Source organism: Harpegnathos saltator, unplaced genomic scaffold (assembly GCF_003227715.2).
Source record: "Harpegnathos saltator strain DR-91 unplaced genomic scaffold, Hsal_v8.6 scaffold758, whole genome shotgun sequence".
NCBI classification, from domain to species: Eukaryota; Metazoa; Arthropoda; class Insecta; order Hymenoptera; family Formicidae; genus Harpegnathos; species Harpegnathos saltator.
In genome coordinates this window covers 886302-911995 of record NW_020230602.1, presented here as the reverse complement: position 1 = coordinate 911995, position 25694 = coordinate 886302, and the positions used below count along the sequence as shown (strand labels likewise).

The 25694-nt window shown below is 35.1% G+C and overlaps 3 protein-coding genes across 3 annotated transcripts; 2 read left to right on the top strand and 1 right to left on the bottom strand.

Annotated features, from left to right (window-relative positions):
- The first annotated feature begins 2171 nt into the window (after nucleotides 1-2171).
- Nucleotides 2172-3848, top strand: LOC105186042 (calcyclin-binding protein). The gene is made up of 2 exons (XM_011145978.3): nucleotides 2172-2371; nucleotides 2831-3848. The coding sequence occupies exons 1-2, from the start codon at nucleotides 2354-2356 to the stop codon at nucleotides 3488-3490; spliced, it is 678 nt and encodes a 225-aa protein (XP_011144280.1). The 5' UTR covers nucleotides 2172-2353; the 3' UTR covers nucleotides 3491-3848.
- A 2234-nt stretch (nucleotides 3849-6082) lies between these two features.
- On the bottom strand, nucleotides 6083-12050 carry Agpat1 (1-Acylglycerol-3-phosphate O-acyltransferase 1). The gene is made up of 4 exons (XM_011145977.3): nucleotides 11425-12050; nucleotides 9423-9738; nucleotides 8853-9018; nucleotides 6083-8450 (listed from the first exon to the last, which is right to left on the bottom strand). Exons 1-4 carry the CDS (start codon nucleotides 11604-11606, stop codon nucleotides 8302-8304), a joined length of 813 nt encoding a protein of 270 aa, XP_011144279.1. The 5' UTR covers nucleotides 11607-12050; the 3' UTR covers nucleotides 6083-8301.
- Nucleotides 12051-13912: 1862 nt separating this feature from the next.
- LOC105186040 (uncharacterized) lies at nucleotides 13913-25553 on the top strand. Its single transcript, XM_011145975.3, has 11 exons — nucleotides 13913-14026; nucleotides 14290-14518; nucleotides 15343-16683; nucleotides 16981-17180; nucleotides 17281-17419; nucleotides 17555-17776; nucleotides 17966-18067; nucleotides 21883-23941; nucleotides 24022-24217; nucleotides 24520-24697; nucleotides 24843-25553. The coding sequence occupies exons 3-11, from the start codon at nucleotides 15394-15396 to the stop codon at nucleotides 24885-24887; spliced, it is 4431 nt and encodes a 1476-aa protein (XP_011144277.1). The 5' UTR covers nucleotides 13913-14026; nucleotides 14290-14518; nucleotides 15343-15393; the 3' UTR covers nucleotides 24888-25553.
- The last annotated feature ends 141 nt before the right edge of the window (nucleotides 25554-25694 follow it).

Sequence of the window (25694 nt, the reverse complement as noted above, 5' to 3'; positions counted from 1 at the left end):
GCACTTGGACAATTTTCTTGACATTGATTTATGGTATTGATCAGTCTTCGGTTATCGGTACTGATTTACTCTTTCATTTTTCTATAAGAAAACAGAAAATTAATACGAATCGTTCATTTATCCGCGTTAATTTGATGGAAAAATTACGTATTGATCGGTCTTCGGTTTTCGGTACTGATTTATTCTCTCATTTCTTTATAAGAAAAGAAAAATTGATACGGATCGTTCGTTTAACACAGTTAATTTGTTAAGTAAATTAAAGGGGTAAGTACCTGAAAAATAAGAACAAATTGTCATTGCACTTGAACAATTCTCTGACACTGATTTACGGTATTAATCGATATTCGATTTTCGGTACTGATTTACTCTTTCATTTCTCTATAAGAAAACAGAAAATTAATACGAATCGTTCATTTATCCGCGTTAATTTGATGGAAAAATTAGATATTGAACGGTCTTCGATTTTCAGTACTGATTTATTTTCTCATTTTTTTTTTGATAAGAAAAATTGATACGAATCGTTTATCTGAGTTAATTTGTTGAATAAGATTAGAGGGGTATGTACCTGAAAAATAAGGACAAATTGTCATTGCACGTGTGCAATTTTTTGACACTGATTTATGGTATTAATCGATATTCGATTATCGGTACTGATTTCCTCTTTCATTTTTCTATAAGAAAACAGAAAATTAATACGAATCGTGCATTAATCCGCGTTTATTTGATGAATAAATTAGGTATTGATCGGCCTTCGATTTTCGGTATTTATTTATTCTCTCATTTCTTGGTAAGAGAAGAAAAATTGGTACGTATTGTTCGTTTAACCGAGTTAATTTATTGTTTAAATTTGTTGTGAAGAATGGGAACAAATTGTCATTGGACAATTTTCTGACACTGGTTTATGGTATTAATCGGTATTCGATTTTCTAAACTGATTTACTCTTTCATTGCTCTATAAGAAAAGGAAAAATTAATACGAATCGTTCATTTATCCGCGTTAATTTTTTCTTTTATTATATATAAGTGGTCCATGGGACGATTAAATATTCGAATACATGTTGCCGTATCAAAGTCTCCTCTATAATAAACGATTTGACATTGATTCAAGACACATGATGTATCGTTGTCCGCATCCCATTCCCTTCGTCCTGTTTCCCTGTATAAAATGTCGTATTGAAACGTATTATAAAGTATTGATATTTTGAATATGTCTGAATTCTGAATCTTTTTGATCCGAAGAAAAGGATTGAAAAGTATTAGTTTCCATTAAATTTTACTGCGCTAAATGCGAGACGGTCTCTTTCGCCCGGATGCCTCACCAGGGAAATTTCTCTGGTACGCTAAATCCCGTAAAGCCATCAGTCTTTGTAGTATATCTCGTCGGTGGATAAGGTTTATATTACCTGTACATACATATTTTGAAATATTTTCTTTGGATATTATATCAAACGGATTTTGCGTGTCACGTAATATCCTTCGGACTACACGGACATTATTATTTTGGTCATTTTGATTTCTTTGATATTCATTGAATTATTCAGAACGCGCAACTGCCACGTTGAATGACTCAATTGTCGTGTGAAATGTTTCGATTTTCACAAATTCATATAAAATTTTTCATTTTTCACTGATTCACAGAAGTCTTTCACTTTTTATTAGTTCACGCTAGGGAAAAGATTCATGATCGCTGCGCCGAGCAGCTGCAACGCTTTTCGAATCATCTATGTCGGCGCGCTTTTACTCCTCAGATTTCTGTCATTAATAACTCGATAATTATTGCGAATCTCGCAAAATGGTACGGGACTTTTATGTTTGTCTCAACCCAATCTGCCCTCACACTTCGGGTTGGCAGCTAATTACCGGACACTTCGTATGATCTTCATGATATTAATCATACACAATGTCAATTCTTTTTTTTTGCACATGTTAACATGTTAATTCATGTTATAAACGCGTAACAATGTGCGAGACCGTGCTTGTCAAGTACACTATTATGGTTGTAGCACGGACATAAACCGCCTAAAAATGGATATAGCACGGACTGCCACCATATACAGGTTTTACCGCCGAAACCTGAAAGTGGATGTAGCATCGTAGTTCCCCTCTCAAAATGGATGCAGATGGCGCCCTTTCTCAGTGCGGAAAGTCGGTGTCGTCGAAAACACCGTGTTGGCCGCTCTCACGTTCCTCTCTGCTAATAGTTTGCAATAGCCAATATTTCATACTGCTGGCGTGTCACGTCACCAATTAGTTTGTGGTATTCGAGAATAAGGACGTTTGCGGTGTCTCCGCAGAATAATATTCGTGACTTTTGCGAGATTCGTGATACCTATCAGTCATTTGATAATCAAGGATGACTAAAGCTGAAGAAGTAAGCTTTATTATTGCTATTATTATTAAGTTTTATTTGCACTTTTTTATATTTTATTCATTTAAAACGGGCTTATGTATATTGACATTTTTTTTGGAGGGAAAATGGGAAACGACATGCAAAAAATGTAAATTGAACAAATTAATCTGACAGCAGAATATCTTTTTTTCTTGTAAACTTTATTAACTATGTGATTTAGAAATAACTGGGAACTACATAAGACTGTAATAATTGCCTCTAACAAGGCTTCTAACAGCACTGAATACATATTGAATATATACTGAAGATTAAAATAAATTGTATGCCCAGTATAATTATATGCCCATGTATAATTATTTGCTTATTCCTATTCTATTTTTATTTATCTAAATTTTTTTCCTTTTCTTCATATACATATTGTTGCAACAAATTGCCCATTAAGCATGAAAAGAAAATTAGGAAATAACTAATGCTTTATAGATAAAACAAGACATTGAAGAGTTTAACAGTTTGCTGGAGCAAGCCTCCAGGCAACGAACTAAGGATGTACTGACACTGGAGATCAGAAAACTATACACAGAATTGGCAAAGTTGCTCGAAGAAGGCAAGGATGCATCTATCAAGTCAACATCTGCATTGTCCAATGCTACTCAAAAGCGTTATGAAGTAAAACTAAACAATTATGGATGGGATCAGACAAATGCGATGGTGAAGATTTATATCACACTCAAGGATGTTCATTTGCTGCCCAAGGAGTCAGTCATCTGCAATTTTACTGATAAATCCCTAGACTTACGCATACTAGACTTGGACAACCGAGATTATCACTTGCCAATCAACAATCTCTGTGCCGAGATCAACATAGAAAAGAGCAATGTGAAAATAAAAACTGACATGATTGTCGTGTCATTGATAAAGAAAGTTGCTAAAGAATGGTCACATGTGACATGGGTTGAGAAAAGGATCAAGGAAGCAAAGGTAACATCTATGCCAGAGGTTGGTGATGATAGTGATCCTGGTGCCAATTTGATGAATTTGATGAAGAGGATGTACCAGGATGGCGATGATGACATGAAGAAGACAATAGCAAAGGCATGGACCGAGAGCCAACAGAAAAATGCTGGTTTGATGGACTTGTAATTTCCACAAGTAGAACTCTAAATTTTTATTTCTAGGTAATATGCATTTTTTGTGTTCTTTTTATATTTGTTAAATATAAAATGTGTATTGAAGATCATTACCGAAACATGTGCGGCATACAGACGTTCTTAGATAACGATAGTGTTCGCATATATTTATTCTTATGCTATAAAGCATCAAATTGAACAATTGTATTGAAGGAGTTTTGTGTTTCCAAACTTTACAGTGGAAATTATATCATAATCAATAATCTGTGAAGCTTTCATTTATCTTCCGAGAATTCCTCTGTATATTTGTTTATTTTATCATATTGTGCTGTAAGAAAGATCAGTAGTAAAATACGATGAACTTAACTAAAGTTTGATATCTTTATTATCTGCTCTCACATACACCTCACAAACCATGTATTAATTTACATCGCAATTATTTATATGTTGCCTCCTTGTGGTCGATATAATGTACAAAATATTTTCTAGTAAACTTAAATGGGGTTGTAAATCTCGCTTTACAGAACAAATAAAGAGAGTTTACGTGACGTTCGATATAACAATTCGTTGAATCAATTTTGTATAGTTTTTTTTTTCTATTCTTTTAGTTGTCGATCAGCATTTGCCGAGCGTTCGTTCAATCGGATATGACGGTTAGTCGATATTACACAACAAATACACAGCCCGTGTACAAAAATTCTTTGGAATGACTTAACGCTAGCTTTACCTCTTTCCCTTTGACCTTTTCTTTACTCTATATCTAATACAATCGGTACAATTGCATTCAAAAAATCACGAGTCTCTAAAATTTGTTTTTTTTCTTTTCATTCGAAGTAAGATTGGAATGATGCGTTTGCATTATAAACTATATCATGTGATCAGCTGCTGTTCTTTGTAAAATTGGCACTGATATGATAGCTCTCTGGAGGATGACGTTATCGTGTTAGATGAATCTCCGTTTGCAGACATACAGATTCTGCGACTCGCGAAACGAATCACAGATATCATCTCTTGCGAAACTAAGCAACACGTGTCATATTTAGAATGAAACTTATATTTTCCATGACACGACGATGACGCTAGAGTCACGTAAACTCGAAGAAACGGAAAGGTTCCTTCGGATTTTTTCCTCTAAATTGGAAAACCTTCGCATACTTAAGATTTCTATTTCGTGCACGAAGTAATACTCGATTACGCTAGAGATTGTATATTAACGCAGCGCCGATGCCCGGTTGAAAATTGTGCGTTTTTATTCATCAGGAAGATAACACTAATACGACATAACGATGTCCTTTCAAGAGTACCTCGAACGATTACAACGATTGCACCTAATGTGATCATGGAGAACAACTAACGTGATTAGAAATTCCAATTATCGCTTCTTTATAGGCTACGTACTTCTTCTATCGAGTGTGTCGGTTCGCGTTTCTTTCGCGCGTGTGAATAAGTTATCGTTATCTGAATGAAGACACATCCTTCGTCAGCTAATAATAAATATCCAACAGACGAAATTGAGTGTCCCTCAACTATGGTTGTATAATCAGATTCGACGGTTTTGGTTGCGATATAAAAATATCCGCGGCAGATTGATATGACTGTAAAGTATGGTAAAGACTGTAAAGTATGGTAAAGTGTATCTTGTGATAATATGATAACACAGAGGCAAAATATGCACGCGACGCCAATTTTCGACTATCTCCGCCCACCGCTATTCCCTTTACCTCGCCGCTTCGCGCGCTGCCTCGCTCAAGCCGCTCGAGTCTCAGGAGCGTGTTTCCAATAGTTTTCCACGTCACCCATGAAGTACTATTGTTGACGCGTTTTTTTTTTTAAGTGGTATCCCCAGTAAGCCTAATCCACTGATGACTGTAACAACTCGTAACTAATTGAACAGAAGCGAAATAAAATATGTTAAATGAAGAATATTCAATTCGATTTTCGACGTCTTTTATTGATAAGAGTGGAAACGTCAATTTGGATATTGCTTGTAGCGAGCCGCATAAGACGTGGTAAGGAATCGTCGCTTAAAAAGAAGAACACTTCTCATTTTTTATAAACTTCATTTTTGGAAAATCAAGAGGCCTACTGGGGATACCACTTAAAAAAAAACGCGTCAACAATAGTACCTCGTGGGTGACGTGAAAACTATTCGAGGCTCGAGCGGCTTGTAGGCAGCGCGCGAAGCGGCGAGGTAAAGGGAATAGCGGTGGCCGAAGATTGTCGAAAATTGGCCGTCGTGTGCACATTTTGCTGAACTTTGTGATAACATAATAGCAGTCATAACGACAGAGAAGTGCGTCTTACGAGGTCTAAGAATGGCACTTACATACATGTTACATACATGTTTCCACGTATTGAGCCGTTTGTCCCAAAAGTGACACAATCCGAAGTCGAGTACTTCAACACTGAAAATAATCAGCGAATTCCCGATATCTTTCCAATGCGAAAAGAATTACAATTCAACAACTTAAATGAGTTTAGAGAACACAACAGTTGAGTAGTCGACTTTTGAAAGAAGAGTGGATCATGTGGATCGATTTAAAAATATACTCCAATTATAGAGATGATTTTTATCATGCGATTGTCCAATTATTGTGTTTTCTGAACACAACCAATGTCGATCGCACTGTGCCAGTATGAACCAAGACCCATAGTACAATTAAAATGCGCGTTTATCTTATACTAAACGTTAAACGTTATCTTCGACTTATCTGTTTTTTTTTTCTTTCAAATAAATTTAGTGTCCGTTTAGATTTAGTGTCCGAACATCACGATTTACAGATTACGAAAAAATACTAAAAGTCGACGCGATAAACTAGCTACATCCATTTTAACAAACATAAATTTATTCTTATCGTGCTATTCGGTAACGTCTTCGACTTGTGTCACAACTATCATGTGATTAGTAGAGAATGACATACAAAATGCTTGACGTAAATTTTAAACACAGATTACAAACGTTGCACCATAATATGAGAATTTTACCCGTTAAATTATCTAAAAAAAAAAAAAAAATTCTCATGTCTTACTGTAAGTGAATAAATAAACGTTGCATTATAGGATACAGATCTGTGACTATGTGTGAACGAACGCTTATAGTTCTGCATCACACGTATTTCTTTCTCTTTATTCTATACTGTCGGCTTATTAAAAATCACATTTTTTTTCGATGAATTTTCTATGTAACGAAATAATAACGTATTCAATAGGAAAATTTTTCTTATTCTTAAAAAATTTTATTTTCAATTGAACATAGAATGCACTGCAAAATTTGTCGAAAAAAGTATTGTGACCTTTCATTAGGCTATATAATATAAAACAAGGTGCGTCGATTAAAAACGATAATATCCAATTTTAATAATGATATCGGAAGAAAAACGAATTGAACACAGTTCTATAAAGAAACCAAACGTAAAAAAGTGTTGGTTTCGTTATTATATCTTTGTTATAACCATGTAGGCAACAAGTCGTAATTATATAATTAAACGCACTATTTGTGCGGAATGCCCAAAAACTAAGAAAGTTTAATGTCAAGAGAGTCGTAAGACATATCATGACACTTCACATCGTAATCGCAACCAAACGTAGATTTATAATCAGATTTCAGCAGTCTGATTTATGTACATTGTAACACAATGCAATCGTACTTGAGACAAAATACATTGCTTTTTGCTTTTGTCTGTATATATAAATTTTATTCGCATTATCTCCGATAATATACTAAAAAACGATGCTCGACAACCAACGAGCGGTTAAAAATTGCAAAGAAATATCCTTATTCAGAGAATCGTCTAGAATGAATCTCAAATGAACGTAATGATTGAATCGTTTTCTCTCTCTCTTTTTTTTTAATTCTCTTCTTCATTTCATTAAAAAGTTTAAATTAAAGTGCACTTTTGTAATCCCCAAGTTGTATGTATTTTAATCTTTATGGACAACCATATGGAAACAAGTGGAAGCATAATTAACAGACAAGTGGGAGTGTACAAGCGTACATTATATAGCAAAATATATCTAATGATGTAATTTAGTACGATCTATTATTAAGTATAAACGCTAACAATGTTCCCACAATTTATAAAATGCACTCTAACGAGAATTATATTTACAATTCATAATCTATGAAAAATCATGATGTACGTGTCAAAAATTCGTCTCTCTCTTTATTATCTCACTATTCGCCCCTAACGATAAAGAGAGTGCTGTATATCTTTTCCTCGACGACCCTCGCGTTTTAAATTACACCTAACTAATTAAGAACGACGTTTATAATCCTTTTATCAACGATGTATGACTTTCGTATGACTATACGTACTTACTGTACCATACACGCACACGTGTACACTGTTTCTCTATCTGTTTGGAGATTTAACACAGCTTAGCTTAGAAAAAGTCGTTCGCGAACAGAAACAACTCATTCACGCGTGCACCGAGAGACAAGGAACTATCACTCGGCGTAGGGATTGATTGCAAGACGAAGGTTGCAGAACAACCATCTAAATCTCCCTCTAACCCCGATTCCCACGCAACTAACAATAAATAATCAACGTATAAAATTTCCCATATCTAAATCCACTGATCCGCGAATACGCGGCGAGGATGTTAATAATACAAATTAGAATAATATTTATAATAATTATAAAATAATAATAATGACGACGATAATAATAATGATAATAACAACATAAGAAAGAAGACCAGAAGCAGATGCTTAGTCTTTGGTTCCCGCGTAAAGACTTACATCGCTAATATCGTATGTATTCCCGTGAGACGAGGTTGTTACTGGTTACAATTCGTCCAGATTGCAGTTGTCCGGTACGCGGTTTACCGCGCTAAATATGTCTGATTTTCCAGATTCACGGCGTGGAACACCTCACACATGGCGTCCCGTGTTCTCTGCATCAGATCCTCCACGTCGTTCGTGCTGAGTCCCTCGGTAGAAATCGGAGGTAACGTCGTAACGAGAATACGTCCTTCAATTTATATTTTTACTTTGCATTATGTTATTGAAATTGAAATGTTTTGTCGTTTTAATTTAACATTTTAATTAATCAAACTATAATGAAATATTAATTGAGCTGGACCTCGTACCGTCCTAAACTTTTTCTACGTATTTTCATTCTTATTTATTACACAACATCTTGATTTCATGAGTTTTGAAATAGAAATATTTAGCGAGACACAAATCTGCTTACTTTTGATAGCAAGTGTCCTTCGATTTTAAGTGAAAATTCTCTCAAGCATCAAATTAAGCGGAGATCAAAGTTTTGTCATTATGATTACAAAATTTCACGAATAAATTCATTTGAACGAAAATTCTTTGATGAATAGATCTTGTCGCATTCCTCTGGTAATTAGAAGATCACATATCTTACCAGTATCGAACCTCTTCTCTGCTGCAGACAGGAAATAATAGGAAGAGAATACGACCGGTAGTATGGGTACCTGTGATTTGATAGCTACGTGGAAGGCACCCTTCTTGAACGGATGAATTTCGCCGGTGTTGCGCCTGGTCCCTTCGGGATATATCCACAGTTTTACCTGTGAAGCATCAGAATTGTATGAATAGCGAAAAATGAGATCGGTGACTCATATTTTGCACGCGACAAAGCATTCGTACACTGGACAACACGGATCGATGGTCTTCTTCAGCTCGATTATCCAAACTGTTTCTCTCTAAATTCTAATTCTAATGTTTGGTATGACAGATTAAAATTTAGAATATTCAAATATTCTCAGCAAATTTGAAGCATTTAAGGGAGAAACATTTAGGTGTCTTTACATCATTATCTTCTTCGCAAACAATTTTTGCAAATAGGGAAATGAACCCGACTTTAATGACTAAAATTGGCTGCATCATGGGATGAATAGTGTTTACCTTCAAGAAGCAGAGAAAGAAAGAAAGAAAGAGAGAGAGAGAGAGAAAGAGAGTAAACGAAACACACCTTTTTATCCTTGAGCTGCTGCGCGGCATTGTTGAGAACAGATCGTGCAGACTCGGAATTCATCCTGTCAATAAAGATCAAACCACATAACCATGTGGAGAGGCCAAAAGGCCACGCATAAAAGAGCTCCTTTTTGCTCACAACAGTACATTTCTCCATCACTGGCCACAGATCAAATAACCCTAGAATATCCAGCGAACTTTGATGATTTGCCACTATTATGCAGGCTCTATCTTTTTCTAGATGTTCTCTTCCTCGCAGCTCCCAGCGCAGTCCCAGTAGAGGGCTGATATAATGGCAAAACCACGATGCGAGCCTGCAGAAACAAATTTCACTTGGCATGGCTACAACTTAACAGATCCCATCTATTTTCCTTAAATGCGCCTTGCGAATACGAATTTGCCTTTCACGCGGGTAGAAAGTATTTCCGCTTATTTATGTCAAATTCAAGTGCGCACATAAATGTTTTCGGAAATATCCCGAAGAGAGTTTCTCGTTCCCGCGATGTGATTTTTAAACATTTATCTTTTGAAAATTACCTGATATACCTGACTTATACTTTGGACACGTCAACTATTAGAAAATCATTTAACGATATGTATATATTCAGTTCGCTAATTGAATTTTTTTACAGTATAAAGGCTGCACGAAAAATCGTGATATAATTTATGCAAACATCAGATAGTTATGAAAAATTATGTAAGTTTATTTTAATTTCATAAATTTAAATATATATTTTTGCAGGAACGCAATTCAGCGTCGAAAAAAAATACTTGATCGACGTAACCACTTGACTCAGACGCAAATATAATAAATACGAAAACCTTGCACTTCGTACTTGCACTTGCTGTTTCATATCAACAAAGATCATTTCATAACAAGAATTTATAGATACATAAATAACACACAAAAATCGTTTTATAACAAAAAGATTATCAAGATTTTAATTATAAAGTAAATTCCCGAACGAGTGCTAGATCCATTTGTTTTGATAGATATACTGATAAAAGAATACGTATCTGACGTATTTTGTTGGATGATATGTCGCGTCATCACGTCTTTGAGAAACCAATGTACACGGTTGATCTCAAAGCTTGAATATTTTTCATTCTCAACGTCCTTTGGAACGCAGTCGTGATTATCAAGATCGCTCATTGAACGATTGGCCACGTTCCCAAGTGTTGAAACCGTTTAAAAAAACAAGCGAGTAAGCGTGTTTGCATTCGTTCTTTGGAAAGGGAAGCGGGCATATCGATGTGTTACAGAGATACCACGAACTTCTCAAATTACTCTCGATCAACAGCGACGTATCGGCGCCTTCGACGTATCGTGAATATCGCATGATTAACTAATGCCCGATTAATTATGCCCACGTACTTTAATGATTTTTCTTTTTCGCGCAATAGCGTGTCCGTTCACGGTGTATGCCAAGTATGACGCAAATACCGCTCGGACGTTTATTACTATTTGGCGGCGACATTATCGTTATGGGAAGCGATTCATTCGCGCGCGCGACAGCTCAGAGAGGCACAACAGGTTTAAATTCTCTCGCACAGAGAACGGCGCATCGACAATCGCCGTCGCGCACACGTTCGTAACAACCCCGCGCCATCATCTTTCTCTCCCTTTCCCTTTCCCTCCCTCTCTCTCTCTCTCTCTCTCTCTCTCTCACTATACTACTATCACAACTACCACCTACTAAACAACCAACAAGCGCCGGTCAATAAATTCCCGCTCATTCCCGGCTCTCTCGATTCTTGCGCGTCCGTCACCGCCAGCGCGACGTCTGTCAAGTTAAACACGAGGGAAACAACGAAGGGGCCAGACCGGCGACGAGAAATTCAGAGCATTAACACGGACGGCGAGCGGCGAATGTGCGAAAGAACGAAAGAGTGTACGAGCGTACGGACGAGCGTGTGAGCGAGCACGCACAATAATATCGATCGCACGTGCGCGCGCGCGAGCGACTATTGCTGCTCCCTCCTATAATGCTATTACTAACACGAAATTTTTGACGTTGCGAGGCCGCAATGCAAAAATGGGCAGTAGCCACAATGCGTTGAATAACACGGTGAAGTAATATATGAAGAACTTGAAGTGGTAGCGAAACGTGCGGCTGGTCTCGTAGAGGAACGGCAGCACGAGAATGCAGCAGATGAGGATCACCTCGAACCACGAGGCCATTTTCTTCCGAGAAGACGGACGCGTCCTGTGTAAATTCGTGTATATCTCTCACTCTGTCTTCTCTTCTGTTCTATCCTTTTTTCGTTCCTTGCTCTTTCTCTCTCTCTCTCTCTCTCTCTCTCTCTCTCTCTCTCTCTCTCTCTCTCTCTCGCTCTTTCTCTTTCTCTCGTTCTTTTTCACAAGCAGAGTTCGTTTAGCTTCTTTACAATACCACTCTCGTGGCAGGTAGGCACTCCCCCTTTGGTCCGTTCGACTCGTTTCTTTTTTGGACGACGTTCAAGGAATGGTTTGGGGACCTTGTGACACTGTCGCAAGTAGGGCTCGTGTCTCTCAGAACTTTCGGGTACACGTTTTACCGCACGACACAAAGCAACGCAACGCGCCGCTGCGCAGGCGAACACTACCGTCGACGGCGAGCAACCGAGCGCTTTAATACCGCCGTGGCTGCCACACGGAGGGAGAGAGGTTTTTTTTTTCTCAGCAACCTACCCCTACCAATCGGTCGATCGGTCGATCATCATCCACGCGCGTGCGATTTTGTCAAAAAATCCTCTGGCCGGTGATTTATCGATCTCTCGCGTGAGTCTGAAATTAGAGTTATATAAAATGAACTTTATATAATTATAATGAACTGTAAATAAAAAATGAACTGTATATAATTATATTAAATGTTAAATTATATTAAATATGACTATAGATTATATTAAACTTATAATTATATTAAATTCAAGTGTAATTATATATAATTACATTTAACGTTTCATGAATTTAATTTTTACTTTATTTTTTAATCTTAGACAACTTACTGTATGTCCATGTGTGTTTTACAAAAAAATCGCACAAACTGGCCTAGTTATCAAATTATCAAATATGTAATTATAAAGTATTTATTATATATATAAATATGTAATTATGATGTAAGATAACTAATGTAATATGATACAACTTAAGATATATTAATCATTATGATAAATGACGCAAGTCTAGATATGATTTAGGAACATCTAAAAGATCTAAAAAATATAAAAAGTAGGTTATTTTTTAGACTCTTATATGCTATCTGTTTGCCAAAGATACAGACAAAAGGTTGTGTGAGATAAGGTTTATATTACTATGTCTGTAATCGGCATAAGATCACTTTTCTATCGTATTTATCTATCGTAGATATTCAAAAAATTATTTATTTAATAATAAAAATCATATCGATAAATCGTTGACGAACGATAGACTTCCAACATAACGCATAGGACAGCTGTAATCAAAATAACATCATGGTGAACATAAAATACATGTTAATGGGGGAAGCGTTTCCATCTTCTCCGATTAAATCTGACATTATCTAAGGATGTCATGTAATCATATAGAAGAAATTTGTAGCATGTGGTTCTTACTGAACTGCAAGTCTGAATTCTACAATTATACGACTGAGAAAACATGTACATTTGTAATTATGCTTATACTTTTAAGCTTCTATATCTAATCTTTGTTATCTAATTTGATAATGAGATTTGAGTCGGTAGATTGGACGGCAAACTCTTGACATATAGGGTAAGGAAAAAAGATGGAAACTCTTAAAAATTTCGGAAAATATAAGTTTTACAAAAAAATGTTTCAGACAAAAATTATAAGGCTCAAAACGATGTATTTACTGATCTTATCAGTTTGACCTTGAATGGCGTTGCCAAGGGCAGGTCAAGATCAACTTATTTTTTTTAAACAGAAACCCCCATTTTTTATTATATCATCTTTTTCTACTAATTAATTTGAACAACTTTTGTCTGAAACATTTTTTTATTTGCCTAATATTTTTTGAGATATTTAAGGAAAACTCGGAAACTTTTTCAATATTTAACTTACGAATCTCGCCAACTATTTGTCAAAAGAAAAAAATGCTATTAGACCTTTTTATTCTACTTGGTCTCAAGAATATATTGTTACAATAACACCCTGACTTTTATTAATTTGATAATTTTGAAATTTCCAAAAGTTAAGTTAACAAAAGTTAGAGAACTATATATATATATATATATATATGTTCCAAGTAACGATAAGATTACGTTAATATTACAATATATTATATTGTAATATATTTCTCTATCAATAATGTCAACATTCACAAACATATTTACAAAGAAAGGGAAGAACAACGTAGAGAGAGGAATTAAAATATAACCGAAAGAAGAACTGGGAACGTCATATCCGTCCAACATTTCTGAAGAAATATTTCAATATCTCAATATCCGTTTCCGACTGATAATAGACGGCGCTGTATGACAAACTAGGTTATTTGAACTACTAGGCTGTTCTTTTTTGAGGAACTTTTATTTACTGGTGTGCACTAGTGCAATAAGTTAAACATACTGTCTGTCATTTGGCTCCTGACAATGCGCGTATGTGTTATTTTGCTATAAATGCAGAAGGTATAAAACAGTATAAATGAAGGGAATAGGTTAAGTGGTTCTAAATTTTTTTCTTTATTGATTCAATCTTTCTTCACAGATCTTTCTTTTTTCATCTTGCTCCTTTTCTCCTTCTACTATATAATTTATATTATATAAGGAAAAAAAATAGATATATGCATTCGCTTTATATAATATTTATATGTTATATATAAAGTGAGTGCGTATATTCATTTCGTTTTAAGTGTAAAAAGTGTAAATGACGAAAGTCGATTATCTCATAGGACACGTGGGTCCTTTCCGGAAGAGAAACGTAGAGAGCGTAGTTCAATGTTGTCGGGAGTGGTCAGGAGCTATCTAAAGCGTGGTCAGTGGCGAGAGCACGTAATCGCAAAGGAAAGGTGGCAAGCAATATTTCTAATAGGAATTAAGAGATATTCACATCTAAATAATACAGCACAAGATACATTTGTGCATTCTAAAGATTGTTCCAGTACAACTTGTATTTCTTCGGTATGTACTTATGCCATGTTTATAATGTAACCTTTTACTTGACCTACGGTTTCTTTCATATATTATATATTTTTGCAATTTCCACATATTGCTATAATAGCTATAACAACTCGTTTTTATTCCTTCCTCTAGTTCTTGCATGAAAAATTTTGTTATCACGAACAGAGTTTAAGTCATAATCCTTTTGTGAAATAAAGACATTGTATATAAAGGTTGGAACAATGAATTCAACATATGCTCAATTTTCAGTTGTACATACATACATGCAATTGAAAATGGTAGTAATAGATAATAAAATTGTTAAAGTTATATTATACTAACTTGTATGATTAAATTAAATTAATCAAAAAGTTTTATTTTTCAAGTTGAACTTTGTTGTATATTTGATAGAAATAAATCATTTATTAACTTTATTAAATTACTTATTAGTACATTAAAAATACTACAAAGGAAAAGAGAGAGAGAGAGAAAGAGAGAGAGAGAGAGAGAGAGACAAATATGTTAAAATAATTTCTTTTGATTGTATTATTGATAAATACATTTTGATTTTTACAAGTATAAAAACTAAAACTATCGTACAATATTGCTGAAATAGAAAAGAGAGTAACAAAAGAAGACAAAATATAATTGTTAATTAATCATCATATGGTAGAAAGAATAAAGCAAGATGATTGTTCATATGGCTTATGTATTTAATTGCTTGGTTATCTGCTTTGTAAGACTATTTCTAACGTTTTGTAGAACTTATAGAATCATTCCTTTAATATATGTTTGAATATGAGCAAGAAACAAATTTCATAGAATATATTGTATGTTTCACATAGCATTAGTATTCCAACGGCTAGAAGAGACACATTGAGGTACTAAGTGCTTCCATGATGTCAAATGAAACTGCACTCGAAGATGTTCGCAAGGTCATCCTTTCATTATTGGTAGCTCGACCAGATTTTACGCCGATCTCTGTTCTCGACAATGACTACTGTGAGGTAGAAGGCCGGCATATACCATGGCATAAATTTGACTTTGGCAGTACAGCTGATTTCCTACGAAGTATGCCACAATACTTTGAAGTTAAACAGATTGGTGGTGCAACTTATGTTCGTGGTATCGCTTCAGACAAGAGCAAGCACGTAAGCTCATTGGTTTCGCGTCAGAAGAGAAGCTTTCCAAGATGTACTCCTCGTTTGCGATCTACTCATAATTCGCGCGTACTACGCCAGAGACCAAAGATCCCTGCTGAGCAGTTGAATATTCTGGTACAATATGTGCAAAACTTTCCGAAAGGTGTTAACATAAATTCTGCCCTACTGATGATACAAAAACAACTGCCATATGTTAATTTCGTCCCGCAGGATATAAAAGACCAATTGCGGGAATTAAGACATAAATTATACATAGATGGTGATATAATTCGTCCAGTAGAGACAAATGGTTCAGCTTCCAAAACTAATATTTCAAGCAGTGACCAATCTTCGTTACCGACATCAGAGTTGATGTACAACGCGCCTACATCATCGAGTTCGAATGTTGTATTCACTGTTCCTGAAGAATATCACGACGATCTAAACATAGACGACGATGATTTCGTGCGTTCTAACAGCGTGCAACATCATTTAAGGCGACAGAAAACAGATGAACGACTTGCGTCAAGTCTAAAAGAATTCTCTGATTATGAACAGATGTTAAATTATTACGATACCTACAAGGACAGAGAGAAATACAATAACAATACTGAATACTTCAAGAACTCAGAAATAACTGAAACGAATAACTTATCGAACCTGATAAACGACAGGATACGGTCGCGGCTAGTGCAACTAATGCAGAAGTATCCAGACGGTATTCAGTGCTCGGAACTGCCAGAATTGTATATGAAAGAGTATAAGACGCCGCTGAATTACGCGGAACTGGGCTTTAACAGTATTTCCACCTACGTTTCTTACTTACCAGAAATTTTCTATATGACGCGAGAAAACGTGAACGGCGATTTTATATTATATAGCGTGGATATCAAGCTGAAACATCAGAGTGTTGTCGAAAACAGCAACCAAGGAAAAAGTTACTCTCAAGAGACAATATCCAAAACGAAGCCGATTACCATATCAAAATCACAATCTGAGCTATGTGAAACGGACGACGATGATGCGCCGTTCCCGTCGAATCTTGTAAATAACAAGTTCTACATTATCACGCTTGATAACATCTATATTTGCCTATTTTTTTAATTTATTTATATCTTAAAATTAGTTATAAGATATCTACTCCATAGCAAAGTTACTTTTCATTTACATTATGCTCTAATTCTAACAATTAGCAAAATTTCTAACATTTGCAGTAATTTCTAGTAATTATTCTAATTATCAATAAAACTGTTTTTATACTAATAGATGTTATCGTTAAGATTTACAAAGAATGCTTTAAACGTTAAGATGATTGCAGAATAATTACGTTTTATCTTGCAGTCTCCCGGCATATTAGATAAATTTGCGCCTAAAGATGTGACGACTTATAAAGACGTGTGTCATATATTGGTAACTGATTTGCAAAAAAGCAAAAAACAATATCTGGAAGTTTATGTTGTCGAGGTGTTCACACCGTCATTCTTTTGGATACAGCTGCGCAAAAACAAACGGCAATTCGAGAAGTTTATGGAAAATTTACAGTAAGTGCATCATATGATTGAAAACATACGATCTACAACATACGATGTGAGAATCTGCATCTGAATGTTACATAAATTTGAATTTCTTTTTGTTATTCAGCACTTATTACCAGCAGCATTGTGAATCATATAGAATCCCGAAACTCGCATTGCATCGAGGCCTAAACTGTGCGTGCATCTACGCTGGAATGTGGCATAGAGGAGTCATCAAAACTGTAAAACCAGACTACAGAGTCACTGTGAGTAAGAATATGATTCGACGTGCACACGAGAGATCTATTAGACTAAGACTGTGATTTAATTGATAATAGTAATTATAATATCTTATAATCACCGTGTTCGATATAATATTGTTAATAATTGTCTCTCAACAGATAATGTTTTACGATTATGGAACTCAGAAAACATACGCACCCGAAAATGTGTATTATTTAAAAGAAAATTTCTCCAAACTAGAGGCACAAGCCATACCTTGCGGTTTGTATAACGTCAAACCATATGTAGGAGATCGTTGGAAAAAAAGTATAACTGATCGTTTCACCGAAAGGATCTCTGAAAGTCTTTTAGCTGCCAGCATAGTCTCTGTTGACCCCTCGGTAAGATAGTCTCTAAAGTTTTTAGCATTGAGTCATATTTTTAGTTTAATCTTCGATGCCAGTAACCAAAGACAGAGGAAAGAAAGTTTCTTTCATCGAGTATGCGATATTATGAAATAGAATTATTTTTGCGAGCAAACAATCATGTTGCAAAAGTGTAAAAATTATTATTTATCTCTGTTTTTATAGAATAATTCCATGTTAGTCGTCCTGACCGATACGAGCGAAGAGGAGGACGTGCATATAAACGATTGGTTAGTGCGAGAGAATCTAGCGCGATGTGGGAAAATGGTGCGTACTAATAAAAATTTTGCGTTTGTAGAGTATTATATATGTCACATTGCTAATACATCTAACTCTGTCAAAAAGGAAAGCGTGGTAGTCCGTACAAATAAAGCGAAACGCAATGAGAAACAACATAAATTAAACAATATAATGAGCGAAACTTTTGTAAAAAATGTTAGAGCCTTGTGCAAAGTCCCAGATAGAAATGTTGATATTAACGTTAATAGACAAAAGAATATGGCTGGATTGACAGATTCTTCATTGGATATTTTATCGCGATCGAGAGATGATTCAACAGATAAGAACAGACCGAGAAGATCCAACAGGTTAGCCGCGTTGGTCGAAGTAGTGAAAGCAAAGCGCGGCAAGCCGAAAATGAATGAAGAAATGTCACAAACAAATCCAGACGCGAAGGTAGAAGAACTGCAAAGTAACAATGTGTTCGATAAGTATCTTAATCACGAACAATTGAAGAAAGTGTTGAACAGAGATTTTGATGAGAGGAACTCCGACAATGAAACGAATATCAACGAAAAAGACTTCGGAACGTTTCACAGTATGTATGGCGGATACGGTGACATGATTCCTTTCGATTGGTCATTGGTTAGGCAAACGGATTCTCCTGCTACCTCATCGTCGTGTAATTTGAAGAATTCGAGCAAAACAAATACGTGCTTGAACAAAATGAAAAAAATAGAGTTATTGCCGGTGAATCGACATGATCACAAGGCACATGATCGGATGAAAAAGATTACCAAGTCGTATCTTCTGGACATAGCTCATATGGAAAAAGAGTATTTCTTGGCCGATTGTAATATTGATCGTGATAACGAGGATGTTTCGCAGTCCGTGGCGAGACTAGGACGCAAATTGAAAACACAAGATGATAACTGTACGGAGATAGCTATGTCGAGAAAGATATACGATAAGTTGCGAATGCACACTTGCGCTAAAAAATCTTCGAGTTGTGATGAAGTCTCTTCATCAATGGACGAGATAAGTATTGATGAGTTGTGCACGGACAGAAAATGCAAAACGCCCGAAATACACAACGATCAGAAAATAGAGAACACAAATCCCAACTTAGAGACTAAGGAACTTACACAAGAGTCCAATTTATCTTCCAGGGATCTATTAGATTCTAATATAAAAAAATATCAACACAACCGTAATAAGACTTTCCATGTCAGATACCAAAACCTGCCGGATCGTGTAAAAGATACAAAATTATATTGGAATTCAAGCTCGGAAAGTAATGTGAAAGGTTGGTCGAGTAGCGATCCCTACCCGTTGTCTTGCTACAGCAGTACTGATGAGACAATGATCTCGTCGGATGACGATCAAAGAGAAACATTTAGTCGAAAGAACGTTATGTCGCGTTTCAATAAACTGCAAAGCTTTGCAACGAAATCTGCATCCAAGGAGTTTATGTCCACAAATAGTAAATCGAACCTCGAAGCGAAAGATAACCCGGATAGCTGTAACGATGAACCTTTTTCCAACGTTATCTATCTGAAGCTAAAGCGACGAATGAATCTTTTAGACGATTCTCGTGCGTCCGACGTGCTACGACATGTGTTGAAGGTACAGCAGAAATGGGATGCTGATGAACTGGATTCCGACGATCTGAGTGATCATGAAAACAATATAAAAAATAATGTACCAATAGAATTATCACCAAAATCACTATTAGAACCGTCATTAGAACAACCAGCAGAATCACCGTTAGAATCACTATCAGAACCACCATCAGAATTAGAACTATTATCAGAATCATCTTCAGAACCATTATTAGAAACTCCATTATATCAAACGATAGTTGATAACACGGTTGTAACAAACGATTTAACGGATAATGCGGACGACACGAAAATGTCCATCGCAACGATTATGCCGAGATTTTTCGATGATGAAAATATAGAGTCCGACGGTAGTATCTGGGACGTTTGCTCAGGGCTTTAATTTTGCTCTTATTCTTTGTTTACTTCGATTATAAATTAGCGTAATTGCGTCTTGAAGAATAGATCCAAAGAAATTTGAAATATATCCTAAAGGACAATTATATCACGAGACGAATAACTCGGATGTCGATACCTTTTTTTTTTATCAGACTTGTAATTTTGTGGTGTTTTATTTTTAATGTTTTGTAAAGTAATCTTTAAATATTTAGGGATATTCAAATCTGTATATGTGTAATATTTTATAATGTTATGATACGACTATAGGGCATGTTGTCTATGATTATAATTACTTTATACAACTGATATGTAGACATATATTAATGAGTCTAATGAAATCGGTCTTGATCACAACACGTTTCCTTGGCGTTATGATGGAGGAGGAGGAGGAGGAATGGAATGGTCACTGTGATTTTCTTGAAAACTATTAGGTACATTTGGTTATAAAACGGTTTAAATACTTTGTATCGATACATTGTGGAATGTAATCGATGATCAAATAAGAAAACTTTTACGAATTAATTGAAAATAAGCTCTCTCATTGAACTATGTTCTAAATTTCGTCAAGAGAAAGCGCCCCAACCAACGTATTGAGATCAAATATACAGACAGAAAACCGTTATTAACATTATAGGATAAATAGGGAGATATATGTTTATTATTGACGATTCTCAGTAACTTCTCAGAAACAGCTTTTGATTTTTAAATCATTAACTGCATTTTGTCTTTTTTAATAGAAATGGATACTTTTATAGTCATGGAGTCATTGTATTGATAGTACTTATATTCATTGCAACTTCTGTATAGACATTTTTTTTTTTTTTTTACTCAATCGAATTGAAAGACTTACTGAACTGTCAAAAAAAATAATAAATCCGAATTTAAATAGATATTTATTGTTACAATACATTCAAAATATTCACCGTGCTATCCAAATTTCCTTGAATTTTTTAACTGTTAGTTCTTTTGCAAAAAATATCTTTTATTATTCTTTATACTATTTTTCCATATTATAGTATATTGAATAGTTATTTGTTTATTCTTTTTTTGGATGATCTAAATATATCAGATTACTCAATTTAATATTAGATCACATATTAGAATTTAGTTAAAATTTTCAGAAAAACCGGAAAAAAATAATATTCTTCATTATTTATCACTATTTATTAAAATAATTGTATGAAGATTATAAAAAGAACTCAAACAAATTTTTGATGAAGATCTAATATCTTGAACAAATATTAATATCAATATGATGAACATTTGAAATAGTTATTGTACTATCATTACCTATTTAAAATATGCGATAATTTGGATAATGAATGAGTATATTCTTTTAGTCTCTAAAAGTTTCCAGGAAAAACCAGTGATGAACCATTTGCCAAAGAAAGAAAGTAAAAAAGATCTTTTGTATTATATAACTAATAATTATACTAAAATATATCTGTATAGTTATAAAATTATCTCTTTTTAAGCTTATATAGTTTATATTGAAAATTTGTGGTCTTGTAACTTTTTGATAATTTAGTACACATTTTTGCTGCTAGAATGCAGAATAGATATCTGTTTTATATATCCTCTGTAATCTCCGGGAAAAATTTGAGCATTATGTTTACATCGTGCGTACATAGCGTTGTGTAATAAATGAACATTGAAATGCTACAAGTGCTGTTTTTATTATCACTACTTTCATAAAAAAACTCAATGATCTCATAAAGTGATAATTTTTCCTGGGTTCTTTTGGTCTGACTTACTCTAAAAGTCATCATTGAGCATAATTCTGAAAATGTTGATAATACTTTTAAGAAGAGGTATCACTTTATTTGATCTAGACATTATTTTTTTTTGTTTTCCTATATCTAGGGTGATTCTGTCGATATGGCGAGCTTAATGGAGTACGTAGTACAGTACAATTCTAATCACCTGCCGTCTTATTGCTACGCGGAGGAGACTTTGATGGCCGATAACCGTAACATATCCACGACTGCGGAGGAACTTAATGAGCCACCTTTAGTCTCACCTAGACCGAGCTTTGCGCATCACGAGAATAATCAGCAGCCACGGTCAAAGTTGTCAGGTTTTGTGTCTCCCAACGAATACATTGATCGGTTTAACACACCGACGAGTTATCATCAGTCCAACGTATACTCCAATCTTGAGAGCGTCTCGCCGCCAGTATTCGGCGATTTGATGGAGGACATAACAAGCAATCCGTTTCTAAATGGGAATCTGAAGCTATCCGAGGGAAGTGCAACATCGGACGACCATTACAACGTCCAGAGACAAATGTTCATACAATTCATGCAGGAGAGCGCGATGCTGCAGTTACGTATAACCAGAATGTTCCGTGAAGTAATGAATTCTCCGCCGATAACCGACAACTTATTCACAAATTACATCACGCTGCTATACCAATTTAATAATGTCCTCAAGATGCTCTTAAAGGAAATGGAGAGTCGATTAGCAAACGCTAATCCAACGTCCAACTCATCGCGAAATCGCGCAAATGACACTGGCCCGTCACCGAAGGCTCATACTTACTTCAATCCTAACTGCGAGAGCTTCGTAAAGCAGGACAACATGAATTTATCGAGACCAATATCGTCGCCGAGCTCCTCTTCGACGGCAAATCTGTTCGATCATCACACGAAATACCACTGTGCTGAGTTGCCCACTGCTGATGTCACGAACTTGTACGCAGCTTATGCTCGCAGCTTTAAGCAGGCTGCGAATCACGGTGTCAGTTCGCATCAAGCCGACACAAACAATCCGCATATTCAACAGCCTCCTATAAGCTCTTGCGCTCCTCCGGAACCTCCGATATACAATAGTTATGAAAACATCGCCGAAGGTGTTAATTCGCACATCGACCAGCTAAATAAAAATATGCCTTCGATGATGAACAACGCAGCTTCATATGCGAATATTTCTGGCGTCAATCCGCCTAACTACCAGTATAGCGCGAACAAGTTCGCAAGTAACGCATACTTGCAACATGGGAACACTTGGGAAAACAAAGATTCGACGAAGTCGAAGGAAACGAATCCGTTCAGACTTCATCAGGAGATTGGAACGCAGGTACCGGCGACACAGAGCAAGAACAATTACGACATGACGAATCTTATATCATTTCTGCCCGATATAAATCTGCAGAGCCACACTCAGACGGTGAATGAAAACACAAACACTCCCGTGAAAGATAATTTCTACGGGGCTTATAACAATACTGCGAGCAATCCGAAGGTCGTCTCTGCACCTCCGGGGTTCAAATTCAATGTAAACAGCAATGGTGATTACGCGCCAAGAATCGTCTATGAAGGAAGTCCGGTAATGTACAATGTACAGAAGAAATCAGAAGAGCAACAGTTGCCTTCGCACTCGGCCACGCAATTACAAAGCAACAACGTTGCCATGATCGATGTCGATGTCGATCATGCCGCATCTTTGTCCAGTGCAGTCGATGTGTCTGTCGTGAACGACGAGACTTACGTTACACCAACAACCTACGCGCAAAACTCACTACCGACGACAAGCAAGAGGAACTATTATCAACCGGATATCAGCTCGAATGTATCATCACAGCACGTTTCGCTGGAAGGTTGGAACGGTGCAATGTTCCAAAACAGTGATCCAGAACAAGATCATAACAAGACATTCATTTCGCCCACGATGAACCAACCGATCGATTCGTTGTCGCAGAAAAAATGGCATTGCGAAATTAACAAAGAATTCATGATTGGAGACCCGTGCGCAACGACTAAATCGAATTTTACCCTCCCTGTATTTGATAACAGTGAGGGATCGGCGATGACTACTGCGTGTGCGAACTTGCAGAATTCGTCTCACGAAAAGGATCAAGACAAAACGACGACACCTTACGACTACAGCGCGTCATTGACAAATTTTTTATTTCAGCGGATTCGTACGTGCGGTACCGCTGATCATATCTCTTTCTTATTGAATGACTGATTTGTAGCATCTTGTGTTTTTTGTCACTTGTAGATACTGTTAAAGGAGTAACAATTTTATTTCATATGGATGATATTGGTTGGATGTTGATGCATGAATTTGTAGAAACTTTCACCAAATTCAGCAGCTGTTCTCATGTAATAGCGTTATTAGAAGCAGCGAATATATTGATTTCGTTTAAAGAAGTCCACAGATATGATTACCCGGTGCAGTTTTCACAACTTGACAGGTAAACTTTTGAGGAGCTTTTATTTGTTTATTTTTTCCATGCAAATAGTTTAAAAATTTGTGTGTTGTGTGTAAGTTTTCAGTTACCAAAGATGTTAATAAGATGTTAAATATCATATTAATAGAGAGCTTTATGTGTGAGTATGTGTGTGTAATTATAAAATTTCGTGATATATATGTTTCGTAACTACACACTCATTTATTCACACTTATAACATAGTGTATACAGTGATCTTGTTTTGTTTTAAAATTATATAATTAATTTTCTTTTTTAAACGAAAATAATCTTTTTTGGTTTTTTAGTTATCCCTTAAATGTTGCAAGAGATTCTGAGAATCATATTATTTCTATTAATTTGATTTCTTTGCAAGCTGCGTTAGCATTGCTTTGCAAGTTGAAAATAATCTCACGTAAAGAGATAGAGAATATTTTCAAGAGGACCAAAATGTTCACTAACAATCCAGTTATGATCAATATGTGGGTAAGTATTCTCAATACATAATGGAGAAATTTCTTCTTTCTTCCATTATCGTACGAATCATATGATCGTACTGTCAATCATATTTTATGTAAATATGAAATATTGAAGTGAAATAAGGTTTGTTTAAGTATTAATTTTGTTTCAGACATTAATATTTACATATAAGAACTTAAGAGAGCATATTAAGTAATGTTACGTGGAATATGGAATATAAAATTTTAAAACATGTGTTACCTCCAAGCACAAATAGATTTTGTTAACATTAGAACATGAAAACAACTTGCAATTCATCTAATTTCATTGAATAATTGATTTTATATCGGTGAATTCTGCAGGATAATATGGATCTTTTTGTTTTTTTTTTTTTTTTTTATTTCAGACTTAACAGTAGTAATATATAGTATAATGACAAGTAATAATTATTTTAAACATAATCTATTTGTGAAATTCTCGATTTATATGCGTTATATATCTACGTGTATATTAAATTCGTATTACTGCATTGTATATGATTATACATGACTACGATAGTCATAGTAAGTCTTCTAGTAAGCGATATTTAATTTCCATTATCATTTCACCTCTCATTCCACCATTAAAGCCCTTATTGTGTATCTCTAATTAATAGTTAAATGTTTAACTATTAATTTTAATTTGATAGCATCAAGTATAGCTGATAATTTTTCTACGTGATTAGGAATGATAAAATATACAGGAGGATAAAATTATATTATCAGTGACACAGTAATTATTCGTATATATGTTTTTTTGTTTTTTCGTATATATGATTAAAAGTGACAAAATATACATAAGATGCATTTAATTTTCATTATTGTTTATTCACTTCTCATTTTATCAAAGAAAAAGATTTAATGAAAATTTCTAAAAGATGAACCATTGATAAATTTAATTTGATAGCATTAAGTATATGTAAGAACTTTTTGTATAAAATTGTTTAGAAAGTAAGGAAATATAAATTAACGAAATATTAACGAAA